The sequence below is a fragment of the Triticum urartu genome, chromosome 7, assembly GCF_003073215.2.
Source record: "Triticum urartu cultivar G1812 chromosome 7, Tu2.1, whole genome shotgun sequence".
Lineage (NCBI taxonomy): Eukaryota > Viridiplantae > Streptophyta > Magnoliopsida > Poales > Poaceae > Triticum > Triticum urartu.
In genome coordinates this window covers 339720351-339742192 of record NC_053028.1, presented here as the reverse complement: position 1 = coordinate 339742192, position 21842 = coordinate 339720351, and the positions used below count along the sequence as shown (strand labels likewise).

Here is a 21842-nt window from a genome sequence, read left to right as displayed (position 1 = left end):
TGTTAGACTGAAGTTGCAATAATGTTTAGACTAAAATTGCCATGATATATTTAATCTATTTTTTCTTCTAGATTTAAAACTATATTGTATTTCAACTACTTTTTGCAGCAAATTTTATTAATTGACCGTGGCAATTTTTAGTAACTAACCACGACAAACTTAATCCATGGATCATGGCAGTTTTGAATAATTCATGATAGCAATTTTAGTTTATGGATCATGATAATTTTAGTATTTTGACCATGGCAATTCTAATATTTTGATCATGGAAATTATTATTTTTATGAACCATGGCAATTTTTTGTGCATGTATCATGGCAAATTTAAGTAATTCACCATGGCAATTTTAGTTTCTGATTCATGTCAATTCTAAGTAAGTGACCATGCATTTTTAAAGTAATTGACAACTCATTTCTTTTTAATTATGAACCATGTCAAAATTATTTCATGGATCATGGAAAATTTTAGTAATTCATCATGGCAAGTCTAGTTTCTTTATTTCTTTTTTTATAACATGTCAAAAATTACTTTAAGCGTAGAAGAAAACTAGTTGAAATATATCATGGCAACTTAAGTATAAACATCATGACAATTTATGTGCAATAGACATGGAAACTTTTGACCGCCAAAAAATATCATCGAAACATATCGATATGGGATCTAGTTTGAAGTTCTTGTTGCAATGAATTTAATGGTCAAAACGTTTTTTCAGTCAGATTTGTCATTTAAGAGATTTTTTTTTGAAAAAACCCAAAGATTCCTGCTAATATCATCAGTTATTTTCCTGTTTGCATGCGGAAAATAGAAAAAGGTCAACGTGTCATAATGGGTGGCTAAAAGGTCGTGTGCCCCGACCTCCTTCAGTCCACATGAGTGGCACTTATCAGTTTTTCTTGAAATTCCACATTTTGTAATATCTTATTTTTTATGGACATTCTAATTTCTACTAGTTTAACGCCCGTGCGTTGCTATGAGTGAACAGAAAACATAGTGAAGCATGATTGTTTCAATTCCTATAACAAAAAATTCATTATTTCTTCCCCTTCTTTCTTCATAGGCATGGTTGTGTTTATTTAACCACACTCTCCTCACATCATATCTTTATCCTTACCCTTCCTTTCCCTTCACCTTTTTTGTCGCCATTGTGTTTGAACCCTCTTCGAAATGTTGTATTTTTATATATATTATGTTTTATCAATTCAAAATATTATTTTAACATCTTTTTCAGTGACCAATTAGTTGAAATAAAACTTAAGCAGTGCCTCTCGCAACTAACTAAAAGGAAACATGAATTACGTTGAGTATAGAAACAAAAAAGCATAATCTTATTTTCTGAAAAATAGACCCTCTAAAACAACATATACTACTCCCAATCATAAAGAAGAAAAAGATAACATAAGAGGTACAGTTACTACAAAACAAATCTGACCTTCAGGTTACTTCTCATAAAATCTTATTTCTATATATGTCAACTGACTCAGGAGGAGCATATTGCGTTCAAGCACTTCTATGTGAAGAGGCAGCTTGAGTTCAAGCTTGTCCTCTTGGTTCTCAGGAGGAACCCTTTAACATCCTTGAGAACATAAAAATCTTAACAAAGCAAGCACTACATTTGCAGTCCTCCTGAATATGCAAATTCTTTCTTAGAATGTAGATTTACTTCAACCACATGCTTCAGAGTTCCCTAGCAAAAAAACTCCAGAATACATAAGTTTGCATCATAGAAGTATAAAGCTATGAGAAGCATTGTAGTGTATACTCACTTCAAGAAAACTAACAGTCACCGTAATTCTTTCAAGTTTTTCTAATGATATTATCATCCACGTAGTTCTGTTAAAATATACATAGTACGTCGGTAGTCCAGCAAATAGTATTCAGGTCCTACATACCATCTAAGAAAATGCAAGCATGTTTTCTTCCTGCTGGTAGCATGTTCCTTTGACTGTTCAAAGTATATATCCGGTGATATTTGACTATATTTAGAAAATAATGCATTGTCCCAGATCGAGATTAATCATGCTGTTACATTGGCAAATACAAACAGAAAACATAGTGAAGCATGATTGTTTCAATCCCTATAACAACAGATTCATTATTTCTTCCCCTTCTTTCTTCGTAGGCATGGTTGTGTTTATTTAACCACGCTCTCCTCACATCATATCTTTATCCTTACCCTTCCTTTCCCTTCACCTTTTTTGTCGCCATTGTGTTTGAACCCTCTTCAAAATGTTGTATTTTTATATATATTATGTTTTATCAATTCAAAATATTATTTTAATATCTTTTTCAGCGACCAATTAGTTGAAATAAAACTTAAGCAGTGCCTCTCGCAACTAACTGAAAGGAAACATGAATTACGTTGAGTACAGAAACAAAAAAGCATAATCTTATTTTCTGAAAAATAGACCCTCTAAAACAACATATACTACTCCCAATCATAAAGAAGAAAAAGATAACATAAGAGGTATAGTTACTACAAAACAAATCTGACCTTCAGGTTACTTCTCATAAAATCTTATTTCTATATCTGTCAACTGACTCAGGAGGAGCATATTGCGTTCAAGCACTTCTATGTGAAGAGGCAGCTTGAGTTCAAGCTTGTCCTCTTGGTTCTCAGGAGGAACCCTTTAACATCCTTGAGAACATAAAAATATTAACAAAGCAAGCACTACGTTTGCAGTACTCCTGAATATGCAAATTCTTTCTGAGAATGTAGATTTACTTCAACCACATGCTTCAGAGTTCCCTAGCAAAAAAAAACTCCAGAATACATAAGTTTGCATCATAGAAGTATAAAGCTATGAGAAGCATTGTAGTGTATACTCACTTCAAGCAAACTAACAGCCACCGTAATTCTTTCAAGTTTTTCTAATGATATTATTATCCATGTAGTTCTGTTACAATATACATAGTACGTCGGCAGTCCGGCAAATAGTATTCAGGTCCTACATACCATCTAAGAAAATGCAAGCATGTTTTCTTCCTGCTGGTAGCATGTTCCTTTGACTGTTCAAAGTATATATCCGGTGATGTTTGACTATATTTAGAAAATAATGCATTGTCCCAGATTGAGATTAATCATGTTGTTACATTGGCAAATAAAGTGTGTACATTGGGATATTTTTCCTAACAATAGCAACAATAACAGATATTGTCGTGCAATAATAGCAATAAAGGAATCAAATTGATCTCCTCGGCATCTTCATATGAGTTGTCGCTGTTCATAACATAGCTTTACCTGATGATACCCATCTTATGGGAGTCTAGGTATCTTCAATTCCTAAGCCTGCTCGAGGACGGGATTCGGCGGTCAGATCTTTTTTGGCCATGTATAGGTTGCCTAGTATGCCAATTGAGTAGAGCACGACATGGATGAAAAATCTCATAATAGCAAATTCTCAATCCAGATATGAGGGATTCCTCGTGATAACTACTACTCTCCTTGTTCACTTATATAAGACGTTTAAGCCTGTTCAGACAGTGTTCTAAATAGTTCAAAGCCAGTTGTTTTAAATGCCTTATAAAAATGAACGGAGGGATCAATACCACGAATGGAATGGTCTATACACGATTAAGCTAGAATAGACGACTAAACCTAAGGATGTAGCCTGTAGCGCGCGTTTGGAGACTCCTCACACACATTTTTGGGATCCGAAGCTGTCACCTTAAACCATCTAGTAGTCCTCGGAATACTATATTAAAAATTATTGTCTAATCCTCGGAATACTATACTAAAAATTGTTGTCTAAATTTTAAACACCGCGTGTTCCACCCCTTTGCCTACAATGCTATTATGAATTAGAATATATGTGTGATTTTTTAAAATGAAGTTAATTGTACTTAGCAGGGCCATATCAAGAGCATATCAACCGACATTTGTTTTTTCCTAGCACTAAAAGAAAGGAAAAACGCAAGGCAAGCACTCCCTCCATCTCAAAATAAGCATCTTTGATTTAGTACAATTTTGTAAAGTTTATTAAATCAAAGACAGTTATGTTGGGATGGAGGGAGTATATCAGTACACGACAAAAATATTAACATGTCAAATGGTGAAAAATAAAACTAACTTTAAAACTAATTTGTCCTTTCAAAAAAACAAGAAAAATCGATGCAAGCCAAAATTGTTTATTCTACTACTTTGCTTAGTAGTTGATACCAGAATGCGGTAAAACAACAAATTAATTGCTTGATTTATTGTACTATAGTTTGCTGCCGGTCTACAACCAAACCACTGATTAAAGTTAGAAAGATGAACAGATAATAAAATCTGTATTCAAGCGACACAGACAATAAAAGTTATCTGAATTTGCACATCTATGTTCATGCTGAAAGAAATCAAAGAGAAGCGATAATCACCTTATATGTCCAGCTCTCCTTATCGGTTTCTCTTTACAAGCAGTTGGCCGCTTTCTTGTTTACCAGGCCTGAAAAATCACATCAACCACCAAACCAATCTATCAGTAGCACTAGAGACATCCATAATTCATTCGATCAGGAGAGGGGAACAACTACCAACCATAATACTTGTGAGAGTGCACACTATAAAAAGTTGTTTGGCTTCCTTGTTGAACTTATTATTAATCTTGGCATTATTGTTGATGAACTGCTTGATTGGGAAGCAGATTTTTCCTTCTGCACAAGGTTTCAGACCAGGATTATCCAAAAAAAATTATCCTAACCTAAGAAATCATATAAACCAATGAATATGAAGCCTGGAAGAAAAAAAGAGACACAATATAGCTATAAGTGTAAGTATTCTGGAGTTTCTGTCTCACCATAACCGAGAGCTCCTGCATAATGGCGGCATATCATGATCTTTCTGGTGGCCGCCCTGAAGTTTTACGTCGGATGATGATGGACTGTAGACCTTCTTGGTGACATGAAGGCAAGGTGCGCCGCGCCCGCAGCCAGAAGCAAACAAGGAAGTCGACAGCCGTGAATCAGCAGCGCCGACCCGTCACGCTTTGGAACCACAACCTCATCTTCCTCTGTCGGCGATTAGGCCAACGTCGCCGCTGTCCGCCCCTCCCTCTTTCTTATCTCTGTCTTTCTCTCTCCCTCCCTTCCAAGGCGGGCGCACGGGACGGGAGGCATCCCTCACCTTGATCCAGAAAGGCGCATGGCAGCGGATGGAAAGGTGGCGGGGCGACGAGCACAACCGGCGGCAGCGACGACTTTTCCTGGAGAAAGATGGGGTCGGGATCGGGAGTGAGTTGGGAGTTGGGGGAGACAGAGACGTGAGTGCGTGTCAGCGACAATCTCTCTCTCTCTCTGTATTCGGTCTGGGATGGGAGGAAGTGTGGGCTGGTTTCCGGGCCACGTCCAACACGGGGTGGGCCACGTCCAATGCAGTATCGATGGTACATGGGCTTGCGGGCTGGATTTTGTGTGGCCGTGTGGGACACCGAGCGATGGTTGTTGTACAAGGCGGGAGATCGAACGAGGTGGTCAAATCACGAGGGAAGGTCGAACCATCACGACGTTCAATCCCCTTTAATAATAGAGAAGAGAAATGAACGCCCAACCAGGTTTTTTTTCTTTTTTTTTTGAGAAAAGAGCGCCCAAGCAGTTCATTGCTATCTCAACGGACTGGTAAAGTGGGGGCGAAAAAAAAAGAGAGGATCCAATCCTAGTTTCCTTTCGATTGCATCGGCAGGGAAGGAAGGAACCCCTAACCCTAGCCTCCTCTCTCAAAGCGAGGAATTTTTTTTTGTGGGGTGATTGGATTGGAGCAGATGTCGTCGGATCCTCGGAACCCTAATCCTCCTCCTCCTCCACCTCCCGGTTCTTCGTCATCCGCGCTTCCGGCGGGGGGCAGCTATTTCCCGCTCCCTTTCCACCTGCAGCAGCAGCAGCCGGTGGCGACCTACCAGTACCAGCAGCTGCAGCAAGCGCAGCAGCTCTTCCAGCGGGACGCGCAGACCATCACCCCCGAGGCGCTCGAGAGCGTCAAGGCCGCCCTCGCCACCAGCGACGTCCTCGACCCCTCTGCTGCCAGGGCCTCCGCCTCCTCCTCCGACGCTGCCGCCAAGAAGAAGACAATACCTCGTCGTGCAGCCGGACAGTCCTGGGAGGATCCTACCCTCACCGAGTGGCCCGAAAGTATATCCTCTCTCATACTCTTTCAGTTTACAGTTCATCCATAAATTTACTTTCCCCAATTGCTCATTCTGTTCGATTTTTTTACAGATGACTACAGGTTGTTTTGTGGAGATCTAGGTAACGAAGTTAATGACGATGTTCTCTCAAAAGCCTTTTCGCGGTTCCCCTCCTTCAATATGGCAAAGGTAACAACTTCCTCGCGTCCACTAAATTCTTATTATTTCTCCACTGTTCAGTGTCGCAGTCTCAATTTATTCACAAGTTTCTGTTACAATACTACATTTCTAAATAACACAGAGGTTTAATATCATGACAGTATTTTGCTTGACAAAATAATTTATATGTGTTTCAAATATCTAAAATGATATTTTGGTCAAGTGTAAAAGTTCTGAATCTACTTATCCCTGGTAACAAGGTTTTGAGACTAGAGAGGGTACTTGAACGGCTTCTCTTTCACTTCTGCACCAACTAAAGATATGTCCTCAACAAAAAATAATCTGGACTAGTGTACAACCCAAAATTTACACTTCCTAGGAATGAATTTAGCTAGATGCATAAGTTAGATAATATAAATCAAGATAGCAAAAGTTGAACATTATTTCTGATGCACCAGTGACCACATTGGTTCACATAATTTAAAAGGGCCTCTTTGGATTGTACAATTTTCATGGGAACATTGGAGGATTGAATCCTAAGGATTCCCCCCCCCCCCCTATGAAAGCCCTTTGGATCATAGGATTGTGACTACTAAATTCCATTCCTATGCCTCCCATTACATACGAATCTTAACATGAGCTCAAACCTCATTTTTCCTTTGCGAAGTCCAATGCACTTTCACTCGATCTCTCTCTACCCTGTTTCCTCAAATCATCTGAAATTCCAGTCTTCGTTTACTGTCCTCCACCAAAGGTACATGCTTCAGTATTCTTATGTTTTGAAATCCTGTAGGATTCCATGGTACATGACATCTCAATCCTGCGTTTTTCCTGCTCCTACGTTTTCAAATTCCTGTAATCCAAAGAGGCCAATTCAGGCAAGATTGGACGAGCGATCACCCCTTATCGTTTGACTTCACATTTGGGATCCAAAGGGCAATACATGAGAGGTAGATAATTACAAACAAACGGCTTTAAGGCCGGTCATAATAACAAGGCAATGATAAAAGCATAAACATGGGATGACAGCCATGCCACCCCGCCCAAAAGTAACAACCCGGATTGAGCTAACGAACCGAGTGACCTAACAACTAGGCGTCGCCTACGTGACCGGAATCAAAGTACTCACGTATGCTGGACTCACCTGCAAAGATATTAGGATTGGAATCCCCGATGAGAACTTTCGTACTCACAAGACATACTCATACTTGACAAGTAAATAACATGAACGTGAATCATAAGTAGCAAAAGCATGTCAAGACATGGAATGAGACAATCCGTAGACATGGAACAAGTCAGGCTCAATTAGACACTTACAAAAATGAAGTATCGCTGTTAAAAAACAGCCACAAACCCACCGCCGGTTGCCGCCTTCAGTGCTTCCTCTCCAGTGAACCTCCATAGTATTCGCTGCTCTGCACCGCCCCTTATGCGCCGCTCCTCCCGTCGTCCGCCGGTGGCCTTCAACGACGTTGTGTGGTGCCTCTAGGACCCCCAATGCATGCTGTGGCATGCTCAGCTCGTCCATCCCCGCTAGCGCCGCCGCACCCATGGAATCGGCTGCAATCAACTGCAATCGTGAGTAAATAACCAAAGACGAGAGGTGATGTAGAGTACATGCCAAAGTACACTGATTTGTCCCGATATTCACGAATTGGAGGGGGCTATGTGTAACGCCCACGATGCGGCTATATCTCCCACGTGTCGAGGCACGACTTAGAGGCATAACCGCATCGTGGTTTTGTCGCAAGAGGGGTAATCTTCACACAATCCCATGTACTGAATAAGAAAGGGATAAAGAGTTGGCTTACAATCGCCACTTCACACAAATAACAAGTTAAACATACATCATCCAGAGTACAATCAAGGTCCAACTATGGAACCAAAATAAAAGAAGACAACCCAAATGCTAGATCCCCGAACGTCCCAACTGGGCACCACTACTGATCAACCGGAAAAAGACACATAACAACGACCAAGATCTTCATCGAGCTCCCACTTGAGCTTGGTTGCGTCACCTGCACTGGTATCATCGGCACCTGCAACTGTTTGGAAGTATTTGTGAGTTGCGAGGACTCATCAATCTCACACCTGCGAGATCAAGACCATTTAAGCTTATGGGTAGGATACGATAATGAGGTGGAGCTGCAGAAGCGCTAAGCAAATATGGTGGCTAACACACGCAAATAAGAGTAAGGTGAGAAGCTACGCAACGGTCGTGAAGCTAGAAGTGATCCTGAAACTACTTACGTTCAAACATAACACAAGACCGTGTTCACTTCCCGGACTCCGCCGAAAAGAGACCATCACGGCTACGCACACGGTTGATTCATTTTAATTAAGTTAAGCGTCAAGTTCTCTACAACCAGATATTAACAAATTCCCATCTGCCACATAACCGCGGGCACGGCTCTTGAAAGTTTATACCCTGCAGGGGTGTCCCAACTTAGCCCATCACAAGCTCATGATCCGTGGAGACAATCCTTCATCGCGGGACACCCGATCAGGCTCGGAATCCCGATGCACAAGACATTTCGACAATGGTAAAACTAAACCAGCAAGACTGCCCGAATGTGCCGACAAATCCCGATAGGAGCTGCACATATCTCGTTCTCAGGGCACACCGGATAGGTCAGGCTACGAGTAAAACCAGCCCTCAAGTTTCCCCGAGGTGGCCCCGCAGGCTGCTCGTTTCGGACCAACACTCAGAGGAGCACTGGTGGGGGGGGGGGTTAAAATAAAGATGACCCTCGGGTTTGCAACCCCAAGGGAAAGTTATAGGTTGTTAGGCAAATGTAAAACCAAGGTTGGGCCTTGCTGGAGGAGTTTTATTCAAAGCAAACTGTCAAGAGGGTCCCATAGCCCTCATTGTGTTAGGGACGCAAAATCAAGGAACATAACACCAGTATGACGGAAACTAGGACGGTAAGAGTGGAACAAAACACCAGGCATAAGGACGAGCCTTCCACCCTTTACCAAGTATATAGATGCATTAATTAAACAATAGATATAGTGATATCCCAACATATCCATGTTCCAACAGGGAACAACCTGCACGGCACCTGCAACTAGCAATGCTATAAGAGGGGCTGAGCAAAAGCGGTAACTTAGCCAAACAACGGTTTGCTAGGAAGGTGGGTGAGAGGCTTGACATGGCAATATGGGAGGCATGATAAACAAGTGGTAGGTAGCGCGACATAGCGATAGAACGAACAACTAGCAAGCAAAGATAAAAGTGATATCGAGGGTATGGTCATCTTGCCTGAGATCCCGCAAGGAAGAAGAACGAGTCCATGAAGAAGACAAACGGACGTAGTCGCGCGAATCCTCACAAACGCAACGTAACCGGAACTATCAAGGCGAAGCGCAACCGGAAAGAAGCAAACAACATGGTAAACAACCATCACAAGCATGGCATGATGCACAACCAAGGATGATGCATGTCCGGTTTAAATAAGCATGGCATGGCAAAGTGCACAAACAACACTACAAATTAAGTGAAGTTCAATATGCAACGAGTTGCATATTGACGAAACACCACAATCGGTTATTTAGTTTCCTCTTGTTTATGTACTCAACAATGTTACATGTTGGTTAAACATGGCAAGAGGTGAGGCATAAGTAAACTAGCTATTTAGGCATTTTAAATGAGGCCGGAACAACAAACAACAATTCCGGAAAATCCCCATATGCATATTTAGCAATTTAATGCAAACAACAATTTTAAACATTTTAAATGTTGTTATCATGATGCAGATGACATATACAAGTTTTATGCAATTTTAAGAAAATGTTGACATGAGCATGTTATGAAGCATTTGTCGCCATGGCGGAAGGAAAAGGGGGCCACGACAACTAATCCGAAAATGATGCCACGACAACATATCGGTTCCGGTAGCTCATGGAGATACCGATGCAAAGGAAGTGTGGCGGGAGCGTGCAAAAGATGGTGGGGTGATCCCGGTTACCGGGTTCCCACGGGTGGACGGCATGGCAACAAGGAGGAACATGCAAGCGACAATTTCGGACACGGTGCAAACGCGGGGTTCATCTCATACGACTCACATGCATTCAATCATGGGCGTCGTCTCGGGGTTATACCTTCGAAGCGTGCAAACGGGACGGTTCGGGTTCGGTGCAATGTAGAGGAAGTAGGCGTTCTCGGGACGGTCGTAGTGGAAGTAGTGGTACACGGCGTCGGTAATGGAAGTAGTGATACACGTTTCGTAGAGGGACTTGACGAATCCGAGTCACTCGGGGTCGACGGTAGTCGTTCACGTTCTTAGTCGCACAAGTTTTCGTAGATGTTCGGGGTCACGGCGAGGAACTCGGCGTTCACGGAGTCTTCGAGGGTCGACGGTAGTGGTACTTGGCAAAATGCACGTCGACGGTAGTTGTTCTCGTATCGTCGTGGAAGTAGTCGTTCACTTGACGGTCTTATCGGAACCTCGTCAACGGTAGAGACCCACCTTGCCGTTCCGAAGGGGCAAAATGCACGCAGGGCGGCATCCTGCTGGTGGTTGTCGGCGCGGTGCCATGGCCGAAGGCCGAGGTCAGGGTTTGAGGGGAGGAGCCCGGTGGCGCGGGTGCGTCATGGTGGCAGAAGAGAAAGGAGGAGGCGCAGGCATTGTGGATCGAACGCGGCGCCTACCCCTGGCACTGGCTGCGCGGGCATGAAGTGGCGGCGGTGTGGGAGGATGAGAGGGAGAGAGTGTCGATGGGGATCAGGCAGGAGAGGCTGGGGAGACGAGCGAGAGAAGGAGAGATGGGGATCGAGGGAGAGGGATGACGGGTGTGGCAGCGCTGCCTGGAGGGAGAAGGTGAGATCGAGAGAGAGGAATCGGGCTCCCTGGCGGCTAGGGTTAGGAAGGGCGCCGGTTGGGCCTAGGGGCAAATGGGCCTAGGTGCAGTAGCTGGGAGGCCTAGCTGGCTGATGGGTTGTGGGGAAGGTTGGGTCGGTGAGAGGCCCAGCTGGGCTGGACTCTCTTCTCCCTCTCCCCTATTTCCTTCTCTTTTCATTAACAGAGAATTAAGAGAAAGGAAAAGAGAGAAGAGAAGGTTAGAGGAAGAATTTGGACATGCGGTTAAGTTTCCCAGACTCATAAAAATGAGTTTGTTCCTAGAAAATAGAAAAGGCCATGATTGAAAGATGTAAATTCAAACTCATTTGAATTTAATTCAAATGGGTTTGAACTAGGACTTGGTAAAAAGAAGGTACAAAATTGTTCGGTTTTTTAGAGGAGCCTCGATAATAAAAGAGATAAAGAATTGTGGACAAGATTTGAAGGTCAAACTTGAAGTGGAATAGGCATGGGAATTATTTTTGCACGTGTGTTATGGTTAAGTCCAAAAGAATGGAATATTTATTATAGCTCTCTAAATATCGAGAGGGTATGTTATAAAGAGAATCACCATGTGAATTCCCTCGGTTTAAATGGACCGAAGATCTATGCAATTTATTTAGTTGAGTTTTACAAAATTAAAAGACATGATGGCATGATGACATGATGCAATGCAAAAATAAATAGAGCAAGCACAAATGAAACACACGGAGGTCACAAAAATATGGAAGTCTTCTGGAGCGTCGGTCTTGGGGCGTCACACTATGAGGAGGAACTCGAAGAACACGAGGAACAAGAGGGGGAAATCACAAGAGGAACACTCAAGAACAAGTCCAATCACACATCCAGTAGACAATCAAACACATAAGATCCACAAGGTACATGAATAATCAAAGGGAAAGATACAAGGTAGAGTTCATCCCAAATCCAAGAGGAGATGAGGTCTTGATGATATAGGTAGATCCTTCCCGCATGGGGGTCTTGAATCCCTCGGGATCTTCTCACATGGAGGCCTTGAACTCCATGGGAGTGTCTCTCTCTCAAGAGGAGTAGAGGTAAGGAGCAAACCTCAACTAGAATGAGCTGTAACTTTGCTAACCCTAGAAATGAGGAGGGGGAGGTCTATTTATAGTCCTAGCCACAAAGGGGTAAGTGAGGAGGGGATACAAGGCCACTTGGGCCGCATTGCGCACAGGCAAGGCCGAATGATCCGGGCATCTTTCGGATGATCGAGACGGAGTCCCGGATGATCCGGCTTTGGGTGGAAGCCTTCGGGTGTCTTCGGACGCAGTTAGCCGGATGATTCGGGAGCACGTCCAAATGATTCGGCTGAAGCCCGAATGATCCGGGAGGGGACCCGAATGTCCAGCCTATCTCTAGCAGCCGCTCCGTCTTCTCCTTCCTTCCGTCTTCTCTTCCATGCTTCCCTCACAGATGGTGTAAGCGTACACATGCGCTCGCACTCCTCGTCGATGGTGAAGCTCCGATAATACCTATGCATGCACACGAGAGGAGTGTCAAGTAGTATGCCATGCTCGAAGGGGTAAGTGAACACGTGTAAAGGAGACGATTCACCTTTATGTATTTGAAGTAGATGTCGCACGTGTCACTTGCCAAACGGACTCTTGACATGGTGATGTCCGTAGGATGCTTCGCATCAAGAGGGGATCAGAGAATGGAACTATTGGGCAGGAAGGGGATTCAAACAAGCAACATACGGATGGATATGGACGGTGTCGAGGTCGTAGTAGCTCGTGGAAGTCGTGCACTCGAGCTTGGGGAGCTTCACTTGAGAGTAATCTTGAGGTGCTTATTGGCGAAGATGCCGCATGTCCAAAGGCAAAGATGCCTTGAAGTCACTTGGCGAAGATGCAAGGTAGATGGTGAAGTCGTAGAGCGGTGGTTGGTGTTGAGCTCTTGACCTTCACGTTCTTGTCGTTGATGGTGTCGATGCCGATGTGACCTTGTCGGAGATGATAGGCCGGAAGCATGTGTACTTGAGCGTCTTCTTGAAGATGAGGAAGATCTCTTGGCGGTCTTGATGAGGGCTTTGAGCATCCATCTTGGCGTCAATGAAGTTTTTCGTGGCATCGAACTCGTCGCTGTGGTTGTAGACCGAAGTAGATGTGCTTGCCTATCCATCACAAGACTCGAGCAAAGGTAAGTAGGAAATGAGATAAACAATACCAAGATACCTTTTCCCAAAGTTGAGGATGTATCCCGTGTCACTCAATGTGAATTGAGAGAATAGTCAAATTGGTACATGACTTGTTCACTCACACCTACAAAATAAAGCTTATTGAGTGGCTTTGTTAGGACAAGTGGCACAAAATTCAAGCAAGTGTTAGTCAATGATATCAATAAGGTCGAGGAAGATTCACAAAATCGCAATAAAGCAAATAGATCAATAGCTATATTGTGGCACAAGGAACACACACTGATAGATAAGTGGGATTCGCACAACCAAGGAATGAGCACAAAATGTGTAACCACGCAAAAGCTCGTGTTGCACGGATACTAGAGAGACAATAGCTTGATTGCTCAAATGGGCTAGATACGCTTGTGCACCAACCTATGAGAGTAAACATGCCGTCTTCAGTCCCAAGTATGCTATGCATGTATGATCCAATATGATGTACCATGCAAAATGGCTCAATGCTAGTTCTATTGCTTACATGCTCTTTTGTATCTCCTCTTTTGCTTAAAAGCTTTTTCGTCTTTTTTTGTATGCTTTGCCACTATGCTTGATGCTCGAGCCAAGATATGAGACAAGTATGTTAGATATGCGTGGGAGACACTTAATGGCACAAAGATGATAGCAAGATGATTGCACACTAAAGGTAGCTATGCGGAGTAAGTGTATCACTAAGATGCACAATGAGCGTGCCCCGACAATTTTCAACTCGCTAGTCTCGATGGGAAAGGTACGCAATAGGCTCGGGGCTATCAATGCAATGGCAAGGAAATGTACAATGGTGTTGTCGAGGTTACCGTCCTTGCTTACGGTTGCGGTGTCAAAAGGTGAAGTGGTCGTTGTTGAGTCCGTGGCGATGATGAGTGGCGGAGGAAGAAACCGTTCCTAATTAGCCGAAACACCTTAGAAAACGGAAAATCGCAACTCAAAATCTCAAACAAAATTGGGGAAAGTTGGTGGAATGGTATGGTGGTGGTTGTGAAGAAGTAGCCGTCCCTAAGTAGCCGAAACACCATAGAAGACTCGAATCACAACTCAAGCAACCACAAATGCAATGGGGATCGAAATGGGTTAGGTTGCGGAAGTTTTGGGTTGTGGTGCGGAAGTTTGGTGGATGGCCTATGCAAAGATGCCAAAATACACAAAAATTGATGGAGTCAAATGGTGATGGAAGTATTTTTGTGGGATGTCAATAGCTACAAAACGAGCTAAAGAACGTCAAAATTGGACTCTGGATGAATTAGTTATGACCGAAACAAGAATTCAGTCGTGTCAGTTTCAGGGGTAGCCGGACATCTAGGAGTAGGTCCGAATGATCCGGGTTTGTCAACTCGGGTGTTGATGTTTGGGTGCGTGGGTTAGCCGGACGTCCGGGAAAGGGGCCAGCTGATTGGGAGGATGTCCGGATGATCCGGGCAGGTCAAACTGCTCGGGATTTCCTCTCGGGGACGCGATTTGGGCGGAAATTTTTGATTTCAGGGGGTCAAAATTGACGGGAAAAGAAAAATTTTGGAGGAATTTTGTGGTGGGGAGGTGGGGAAAGCCAAGATCGACTTGCCAAACAACAAAATCGTGGATCAAACACAACAAAATCTCACAAGAACCAACAAAGTGCAAAAAATTTGGTGGGGATTTTCAAATTGCGACGAAGTCAAACAAAATTAGGCTAGAACATGGGGGGGGGGCTCCAAATTCGTGTCAACGTGGCTCATGATACCAAGATGATGAAGGGTACGGGCCAAAGTACCCGATTTGTCTTGATGTTCACGAATTGGAGGGTGCTACGAGGAGGAACAAGAGGGGGAAATCACAAGAGGAACACTCAAGAACAGGTCCAATCACACATCCAGTAGACAATCAAACACACAAGATCCACAAGGTACATGAACAATCAAAGGGAAAGATACAAGGTAGAGTTCGTCCCAAATCCAAGAGGAGATGAGGTCTTGATGATATAGGTAGATCCTTCCCGCATGGGGGTCTTGAATCCCTCGGGATCTTCTCACATGGAGGCCTTGAACTCCATGGGAGTGTCCCTCTCTCTCAAGAGGAGTAGAGGTAAGGAGCAAACCTCAACTAGAACGAGCTATAACTTTACTAACCCTAGAAATGAGGAAGGGGAGGTCTATTTATAGTCCTAGCCACGAAGGGGTAAGTGAGGAGGGGATACAAGGCCACTTGGGCCGCATTGCGCACAGGTAAGGCCGGATGATCCGGACGGAGTCCCGGATGATCCGGCTTTGGGTGGAAGCCTTCGGGTGTCTTCGGACGCAGTTAGCCGGATGATCCGGGAGCTCGTCCAGATGATTCGGCCGAAGCCTGGATGATCCGGGAGGGGACCCGGATGTCCGGCCTGTCTCTGGCAGCCGCTCCATCTTCTCGTTTCTTCTGTCTTCTCTTCCATGCTTCCCTCGCGGATGGTGTAAGCATACACATGCACTCGCACTCCTTGTTGATGGTGAAGCTCCGGTAATACCTATGCATGCACACGAGAGGAGTGTCAAGTAGTATACCATCCTGAAAGGGGTCAAGTGAATACGTGGATGATTCACCTTTATGTGTGTGAAGTAGATGTCGCGTGTGTCACTTGCCAAACGGACTCTTGACATGGTGATGTCCATAGGATGCTCCGCATCAAGAGGGGATCAGAGAAAGGAACTAACGGGCAGGAAGGGGATTCTAACAAGCCTCGTACGGATGGATCTGGTCGGTGTTGAGGTCTAGCTCGTGGAAGTCGCGGACTTGAGCTTGGGGAGCTTCACTTGAGCGTAATCTTGAGGTGCTTGTCGGCGAAGATGCCACATGTCCAGAGGCAAAGATGCCTTGAAGTCGCTTGGCGAAGATGCCAAGGTAGATGGTGAAGTCGTAGAGCGGTGGTTGGTGTTGAGCTCTTGACCTTCACGTTCTTGTCGTTGATGGTGTCGATGCCGATGTGACCTTGCTGGAGATGATAGGCCGGAAGCATGTGTACTTGAGCGTCTTCTCGAAGATGAGGAAGATCTCTTGGCGGTCTTGATGAGGGCTTTGAGCTCCTCCATTTGAGCTTCCATCTTGGCGTCGATTGACTAGCGAGTTGAAAATTGTCAGGCCACGCTCATTGTGCACCTTAGTGATACGCTTACTCCGCATAGCTACATTTAGCGTGCAATCATCTTGCTATCATCTTTGTGCCATTAAGCCTCTCCTGTGCATATGAGATCCAAAGGAACGTGGAGCGCTACGTTGCATGCATGGCCACCCGTCAGCGCTCCATGTTCAAGACTTGGCTGCCATCCCATGCAAAATGCATCCATCCAGGCCCGTCGATGAGGGCGTGTGAGGTGAGCGACCGAACAGGGCCCCCAAAATCGAGGGGCCCCCGATCGAAGAGAAAATCGGAGCACCGCAAAAAAAGAAAAACTGATGAACCGCCTGGTTCGTATGTCTGACCTGAGTCGCTCCACGCCCCAAGCACCCTGAACGCATGCACCCATTTCTAGGTTGAGTCTAGGCCGGAAGGGAAAGCGTTGCTCTGCCCTAATCAAGATTTCACCCAATTCACTCCGCGCCACCTCGAAAACCAATCAACCCCGCATCGAGTCGGTCAATAATACATCTCCTGCGCGGCGGTGACCGGAGCAATGGAAGCGGTAGGATCTAGGGACCCCTGCGGCAGCCATCGATGCCGAGGCCGGCGTTGATGCTAGAGAAGAAAAGATCTCACTGCCTTGCCGTGAAATCTGGCTGCTGGCGTCGTGTGTCATGTTGTTGGAGTTGTAGTCTTCTTCCAGTGATGGTGTCTTCAACTTTGCCGGTGGCAACGGCGCTGCCCTGCTGGATCTGAAGATAGGCTGCTGCACGCTGCAGGCTTGGAATAGACGCCCACCTCTTGCGCTAGCGGGTCCAGCTCAGAACAACGCTATCCAAAACTTGTTAGCCCATCTGCGCCTGGTTTGCCGCCTCAAGCCTGGCACCAATTCTAGGTAACTTTCTATACTATGCTCCTGTAAATACTTGAAGGGAAAACTTTGTTTTTGCCACTCTAGCTTTTGCCCACTTTGCTTATGCCACTCTAGAATTTAACATTTCACTTTTGCCACTCTTAGCTTTTGACAATATATCAATTTTGCCGTTCAGTGGCAAAAGCAAAATTTTCAGAGTGGCAATTGTGATACATTGCAAAACCTAAGAGTGGCAAAAGTGAAATGAAAAATTATCGTTTTTGCCACTGAATGGCATTTGTGATGTATTTTCAAAAGCTAAGAGTGGCAAAAGTGAGATGTCAAATTCTAGAGTGGCACAAGCAAAGTGGGCAAAAACTAGAGTGGCAAAAACAAAGTACGAAGTAACACTAGGTTATATAGTTAAGTAAAAACAAACTATTTTGCATTAATTCATGATATATTTATAAATAGTACTCCCTCCGTCCCAAATTACTTGTCGCTCAAATGGATGCATCTAGAACCGAAATTGTATTAGATACGTCCATTTGAGCGACAAGTAATTTGGGACGGAGGGAGTACGAAGTGACACTAGGTTATATAGTTAAGTAAAAATATACTTTAGTTGTATAAAAATATTCAAATTTAAGGGCCTAATTTTACATTTCGCACCGGGGCCTCAGATTTCTAGAGATGGCCCTGCATCCATCACCATCGGTGTGCAGCCACGTGGATCATGTCCATCATCATCGTACAACCGTCGTTGCCCTCATGTTGTCCTCATCGCCCATCACTAGCCGCATGCCGTCATCGTCGTGGAGCCTTCTTGTCGAGACGCTGCAGGACTTCTCGTGGAGCCTTCTCATGTATGCTAAATGCTATTGAGCAGCCCGACCGCACGATTTCTTGACTCTGATCTGTATCGAGCGGGATAAGTAGTAGATGAATGCAGCGAATTAGCAAGAATACCTCATGCATCCAACCTACTCAATTGGAATTAAGGGCAAGAATATTTCTCACGTCTCTAGCAGCAGCTTTCGTTTGCAATTTGCCATCCAAGACATTTGTTGTCGCCGCAGGTACCATCCCACCTAGACACGCTGATGGCCGCGGGATGAGGTGCACACTGCCGGGTCTCATGATGCCGATGGAGATCGTCTTGATGAGCACCGTCGGACGAGTAACCGCCTTGCCTGGTATTAATTTTGGCAAACAATGCACAATAAGAATCCCTACTATCACGAGACCAGTTTTGGAAGTAAGCCTTATCCATGCAAAGGGGACTTGGACTGTGGTTAATTATGTAGTTTATTTAAAACAGAAGGCTAAACGGGCATGCATGGGGCCACCCGGTATTGCGTTGGCGAGGGCAGTTTGGTGGTGGGAGTATGTACTCCTAGGTGTATGCGCGCGCGCGTGTGTATTCATTTATTAGGCTAAGCTACACAGTTTCATGGATTTCGTACAACATGGTCCTCACCTATATAGCTATAAGGCTTTGGTAGTTTAGTTGGACTATCTAAACAGACTAAACTTTCATGATCTGTTTATGGCTGACCAAGATATTGAGTTACACGTAGCTGCGGTGTGCTTTTTCCTATCTGCAAAATCTGGCTTGCACCTGATGTATATGACCACCCTTTCTTATAGGTTGTTAGAGATAAGAGGACTGGCAAAACAAAAGGTTATGGATTCGTCAGTTTTTCAAACCCTACAGACCTTGCTGCAGCAATAAAAGAAATGAATGGTTAGCATTTCCAATGAGCTCTATTGATTCACTTGCTGTCACTTATCAATATGATCTGGTTTACTGTTATATACTTGTACTTATTTTGTTTGGAACTCACTTTTCTCAGGAAAGTATGTTGGGAATCGCCCTATTAAATTGCGGAAGAGCAATTGGAAGGAGAGGACAGATGTCGAGGCTCTACAAAGACAAAAGGTTTATACCATGTTTCCTTCTTTAGCCAAGTCCGCGTGTCTTCTTGTCCGCTCTAATTTTTTTCTTCATATTTCCCATCTTTCAGAATCATATTCAGAAGAAACCTAAAACACAAAAGAAGGGTATTCTTCACAAGTAAAGCTCTATTGGGTTGTACCGGGCTGAGCCCTGTAGAACAAGACTGTAAGTTCCTTTTGAGATTACATGATAGTTTTAATTTTAAATAATCACATGGGCCCTGGAAGTACAGTGACACAGCATGTTTTTAGTGCACTGAGCCATTCTATATGTTCATAATTTGCACAAAAAATTAAAGATATACTCCCGCCGATCCAAAATAAGTGTCATGGTCTTGGTTTAAATTTGAACAAAAACCACAGCATTTATTTTGGATCGAAGGGAGTACATAGCACCGACCTTGTGTCATTTCAGGTTTATCATTTGCCCATATGATTCCATGGAGAGAAGTTGTGGAATAAAGAAACATTGTTCTACCATGTAGTTGTTTCTGGTGACTTTGTGGAAGGCCTGTTTTAAATAAATAAAAATAAAGAAGCAGTGGAAGCAGTATCCAGGACTTGGTTGATATTTTTTCTTATTATGTCAAGTCCTTGCTTATAGCTTATTTCGGGTTGTTACTGGTTGGTTTCCAATGTATTCAAATAAACTTGTTTTGACTTATTTTCCATTTTCTTTTTCTTAAGGCTATGATTCATCTATTTGGAATGATAACTAATATCTTCATAACTTTAAATTTGTACCCCTAGTTGCTTGATGGATGTGTTCCAACAACGCACACCAATGTGATAGCCTCTGATGAAAGACCTACATGCTTGGTTCACATTGCCACACTTTGGTTCTTGCAAACAAAAGTGGTTATATGAACAATGGTGGAGGAACTCCCCCAATCCTAGAGTGGCTCAGAAGCTCTAACCCTAGGGGTGGAACAAAGCTCACAAGTCTCTTTCTTCTCTGGGTATTATTTAACTCTATTAGGTTACCTTTTGTATTCCACTCCACCTACTCCTAGTGAATAATGCTCGGCCTATTACAAAATCCCACTTAGATTGATGCAGCTCCTGAACATAGTATTGGGTCGGTAGAATTGACACGCCTTGTTTCTCTTTACAACCTGGCGTTGACAATGCCCGTCTTTTCAAAAGTAACACAAAGTGGAGAGATATCAGCCTGCGGTCAGTTTTGTGAACTTTAGATTGTTGCAACTCAAGTAGGAGAAGACCCACCATCTGACTATCTGCAGGTGCAATTGCTTGACTTTTGATCTTGTGATTGGAACCACTTGAATAGTGCCAACCATGCTTGGTGTGATGCTGCCATAACATATAGGGTATATAATCAACCAAAAATTTCAATCAGTGTCGGTTACGCAATACGGAGAACTGTGGCAATCAGCACAGTGCACCGTCTATCTGATCCTATAGAGCAGACTTGAGAGTGTTCAATTGTGAGGTTGCTTATGTTTCTTTTACTTCCTCATTTAGCTAGCTTGCATTGAACATCCCCTTGGCCTCCCATCGCCATAAATGTGCGCATGCTAGACACTAGATCATAATCCCTGTCCTTGAAGCCTATCCCTGCCCCTGATTTTGTGAGTGTCTTCACTCGGATTCCTACATGTTTATATTGGTGGCCCTTTAACTTGCACGAGCACCATGACGTGTTAACTTTAGTGAACTTTATTGTGGTAAGAGTTGTGGACTTGTGGTGCCTTGGCTCTTTCTTTTCTATACTTAACACTTTATTGCAAAACCTGCCTTGCCTCTGCAAAAGATTGATGGATGGTTTGTTTCATGCAGTGCTCCTTTGGATAAAGGACATCTGAAAAGTACAGTGGCTGGGCACCGGTCAATGCGTGCAAGGATGATACTATACCTATTGAATTGTAACGCTTACTAAGCAATGTTCCATCTGGGTGACAGGCATATTTTTACATTTGCAAGAGTTACAACTAGTATTTATAATCAGCTTGTTTCGTTGTAACGATGTCATTGTATTGCAACATAGAGGTTAGGCTCTGTTCCTTTTTTGGAAGAATTTTCAGACCTGTAAATTCGAACCTTTGATCAACCAAGCAAATGTGGAATATAAGATTATACTCCCTCTGACCCATAATATGAGATACCTTTTGACACTACACTGGTGTTAAAAAACGTCTTACATTATGTGACGGAGGGAGTATCTGATGCTGATAGTGGCAGTCTTGGTATATCCTCGCATGAATAGCCCACCCATGGCCTGCAATGGCTAATTTTTTTATTGACGAAATTCAGTTAGTACTGCTTTCATCCCATATACAAGGGAGTACAGGTCAAGAGCCCAAGGGGCAACAGGAAAAATAAGAATTTTTTTGTCAATCAATACAACTAGTGGACCCATTGCGCCAAATGGTGCAGAGGCACGCTAAAGCCATGTCCGCAATGAAAAAAAAGATCCAGGATTTAATACCCTCTAATAGCAAACACTATGAATTGTTGTGTACAATAAGATGAATATACACATTTTAACTTGATAGTATAGAGTCATCTAAAACTAAATATATGTCTGAACACACACACACACACACAGGTTGTATATCCCGCTGAATCCATATGCAAACTGTCAAAGCCTGCTGTCTTGCTCCCTCCATTATGCTCCAAATGACCAGAGATAAAAGCGTTCAGAGTATTC

General features: G+C 43.7%; 1 protein-coding gene across 1 annotated transcript; it reads left to right on the top strand.

Moving 5' to 3' along the window:
- The first annotated feature begins 5575 nt into the window (after positions 1-5575).
- On the top strand, positions 5576-21381 carry LOC125526039 (RNA-binding protein 42-like). The gene is made up of 6 exons (XM_048691065.1): positions 5576-6102; positions 6190-6287; positions 18863-18959; positions 19069-19154; positions 19240-19337; positions 20972-21381. The coding sequence occupies exons 1-5, from the start codon at positions 5736-5738 to the stop codon at positions 19291-19293; spliced, it is 702 nt and encodes a 233-aa protein (XP_048547022.1). The 5' UTR covers positions 5576-5735; the 3' UTR covers positions 19294-19337; positions 20972-21381.
- Positions 21382-21842: the final 461 nt, after the last annotated feature.